Raw genomic sequence first — 2,825 nt, 5'->3', positions numbered from 1 at the left:
CAGAACAGGACCAGCGGTTCGGGGGTCCTTCAGAAACATCTTATTTGCTATTCTGCTAATGCCTGAAGCTTTGTTTTTTTGCCAATGTCCGCAGTGCAGGTTGGACTTATTCCTTAAGTAGTATCAGTTCTAAAGAACCTGCTTCCTCCTGAAATGATTGAATGTAAACCTAATCTTTTTGTGACAGTGACTCTGTGTATTCCATCTTCATTTAATTCTTTGTCATTCAATCTTTTTCCTAAAGAATCCTTCAGTATTACAACTTGAGGCTTTAATAGTTCTTCAAATTTTTCAGCTTAAGAAATAGAGTGGGTTTCTGTCCCCCCTTTTTTTTATTTTCTTATTCAAGTATTAGTACATTTCATTACAATACTTTACTTTGAATTGAACAGGAATAGTTGGTGGTCTTTTGTACAGTAAGGCCCCTCGTCTCATTTTGACTGATGATATTAAGCTTCTCCATTGTCTCTTTCCACATTTCTAATTGATAGAGTCCATTTAATTCCTGTGTATCCTATAAGGTAGAGTTCCTGTATATATCTTCTGTATATGTTGCTGGAAAACATATTTGCAATGACTAAGACAGTGGTCATGCAAAATTATGTCCTCTGATCTTTAGTATGTTTCTGTAATCAAGGCTTTCTTTTCCAACTACCCATCCTTCTTCTTTCCCTCCAACTTTCATATTTTCAGGGTTAATACAGTAAAAATGAACCCAAAACATCAAACACTAACAAACAATCAAAAAACCAAACCTGTGTTTCTTGTACATTATCCTGTCACTGCCAACTTTAGGACAGATATTGAAAGAAACTTTTTCATGATGACGGTGGTACTATGCCTGTTCAAAGAATCAATTGAGGTCACATAGGCCATCTGAATGTCTAATTAAAAAATGGCAAATATAAATAAATTTCAGCTCACTAGGGCAGTGCCTGGGATAGTAATCTATATCCTTCACAGCTTATTTTTTTTTACCGCTTTCAGTGTTGACTAGATTCATACTTCATACATCCCACATTCCAGTTACTAATGGTTCTGATTTCTGCCTCCCAGGCCTGGTGGTCTTCAGCAGGACCAAGGAGTCATGTGTTGCACCTTCACTTCCTCCTTCGGATTGAATGTAGGTCTTTCAGGTTATGCACAGGGGGTCATCAGCCGTCACAGGGTATCAACAGCTTGGCAGGTATGACATCCTTGTGCAGGGGCTATGTTAATCTTCTCTGTATCGTTCCAATTTTAGTATATTCATTGCCGAAGTGAGCACTATGACAGATGAAATAACACCACCACCAACAGCAAGAAAAACAGTCGCCATGGCATTGCCCCTGACTCATGGTGACCCAGTATATATCTCAGAGTATCTGGTGGCCTAGTGGCAAGAAGTTGCGTTGCAACACCAAAGGCATGCAGTCCGAGGCCACCAACCACTCCATAAGAAAAGGAAGGGCAAACTCTGCCTGTGTGATTAACTGCCTCTGACTACCCACTGGAGGGTCAGCTATGGGTCAGTTCCAACTCTTGATGGTATTACAACAGCAACAACAACAACAACAACAACAACAACAACAACAAATCTCATAGTTGCAATGTGCTCTGTATGGCTTTCAATGACCAATCCTTCAGAACCACATCTCCAAATCTTTCTTCTTGAGACACCTCCTTTCTTCTGAGGTAACAGAGATACTGGGGGAAGTAAAGAAGGGCAGAGGACTGTATTGGATTTATTCTGTTGCACCCAAGGGGGGAAGAAAAGAACCTTTCAAGCAGCAGGACTTCTAAGGAGAATCTTTGAGAGGTCCATGGAATAAAAGGGAATTTGATAGACAGGGTATTAAAAAAGAAAGAGGCAGAGGAGAAAGAGGCCTGAGGACTGAGAACTAATTTCAGAGGAAGAGGGAGTGATATGGAACAGAGAATCATCTGCCCCAGTGCAAAATCAAAACAAAGAAACAAGAGAGAGAAGTCTGAAGATTGGGAAATCACTTAGACAAATTCCATTGTGTACCACAATTTCTCAATCCATTCAGTTGTGGTTGGACATTTGGGCTGTTTCCATGTTCTTTCAATCATGAAGAACACTGCTAATGAACGGTGGTGTACAGATCTCCGTTTGTGTCTCAGTTCTAATTTCCATTCCAATGGAATATTATGCAGCACTTAGGAGCAATGATTTAAAAAATACTACATAACTTGGGAAAGACATGAGAGAACAACGCTGAGTAAACTTACTCAGTCTCATAAGGACAAATACTGCATAAGGCCATTGTTGTAAAAATAGAAGGATAACTAGTAAAACATGTATGAGGACTCAAAGGGGGAAGGAGTGGGAGCTGAGGGGTAAGGATTGGTCTGACAAAACCACAGAGTTTCCCAGTTTGGTGGGTGGAGAGAGGGGGTAAAGCAAATGGGGAGGATCTGGTGGGGACCTGAAAAGACTGGGTAACGATGGGCAAGGTCCAATAATGATTATTGTTATAAAGTATAATGCATGGGAGTGATTGTATGAAACACAATAGGAATGAAGAATAGTGTGAAACACAATGTATAGGGACTTAGTAAGCAAACCAATATTAGAACGAAAAGTAAGGAAAAGGGAGAGAGAGAGAGAGAGAGAAAGAAAAAGAAAAAAAATCAGAGATGCATCAGTCCCACTGTCTAGAGGGGAGGCCAACGCTGTCAAGCACACTCAGGTGAGCCTTCCTGCAGGGTGATGTCTGAGGACAGACACACTCACCTGAGAGTCCCAGAAGCAGAGTTAGCAGCAAGGAAGGCAGAGGCAGCTGGGGCCCTGAGGCAGGTGTGCGCCTCATGGTCATCCCTGG

General features: G+C 41.2%; 1 protein-coding gene across 1 annotated transcript in view; it reads right to left on the bottom strand.

The window, feature by feature from the left end:
• The window catches only part of LOC102859092, a 22,923-nt gene extending 20,110 nt beyond the window's left edge, over positions 1 to 2,813 (bottom strand). The window contains exon 1 of the mRNA XM_006881671.1: positions 2,738 to 2,813. Within this exon, the coding sequence (XP_006881733.1) occupies positions 2,738 to 2,813 (76 nt within the window). The remainder of the gene's footprint in view (positions 1 to 2,737) is intronic.
• Between the last annotated feature and the right edge of the window lie 12 nt (positions 2,814 to 2,825).

This window comes from Elephantulus edwardii, unplaced genomic scaffold, assembly GCF_000299155.1.
Source record: "Elephantulus edwardii isolate Elephantulus edwardi_28Jun2011 unplaced genomic scaffold, EleEdw1.0 scaffold00015, whole genome shotgun sequence".
In the NCBI taxonomy this organism is placed as follows: Eukaryota; Metazoa; Chordata; class Mammalia; order Macroscelidea; family Macroscelididae; genus Elephantulus; species Elephantulus edwardii.
Note: the sequence above shows the minus strand (reverse complement) of the source record. Positions and strands in the feature narration are given on the sequence as shown.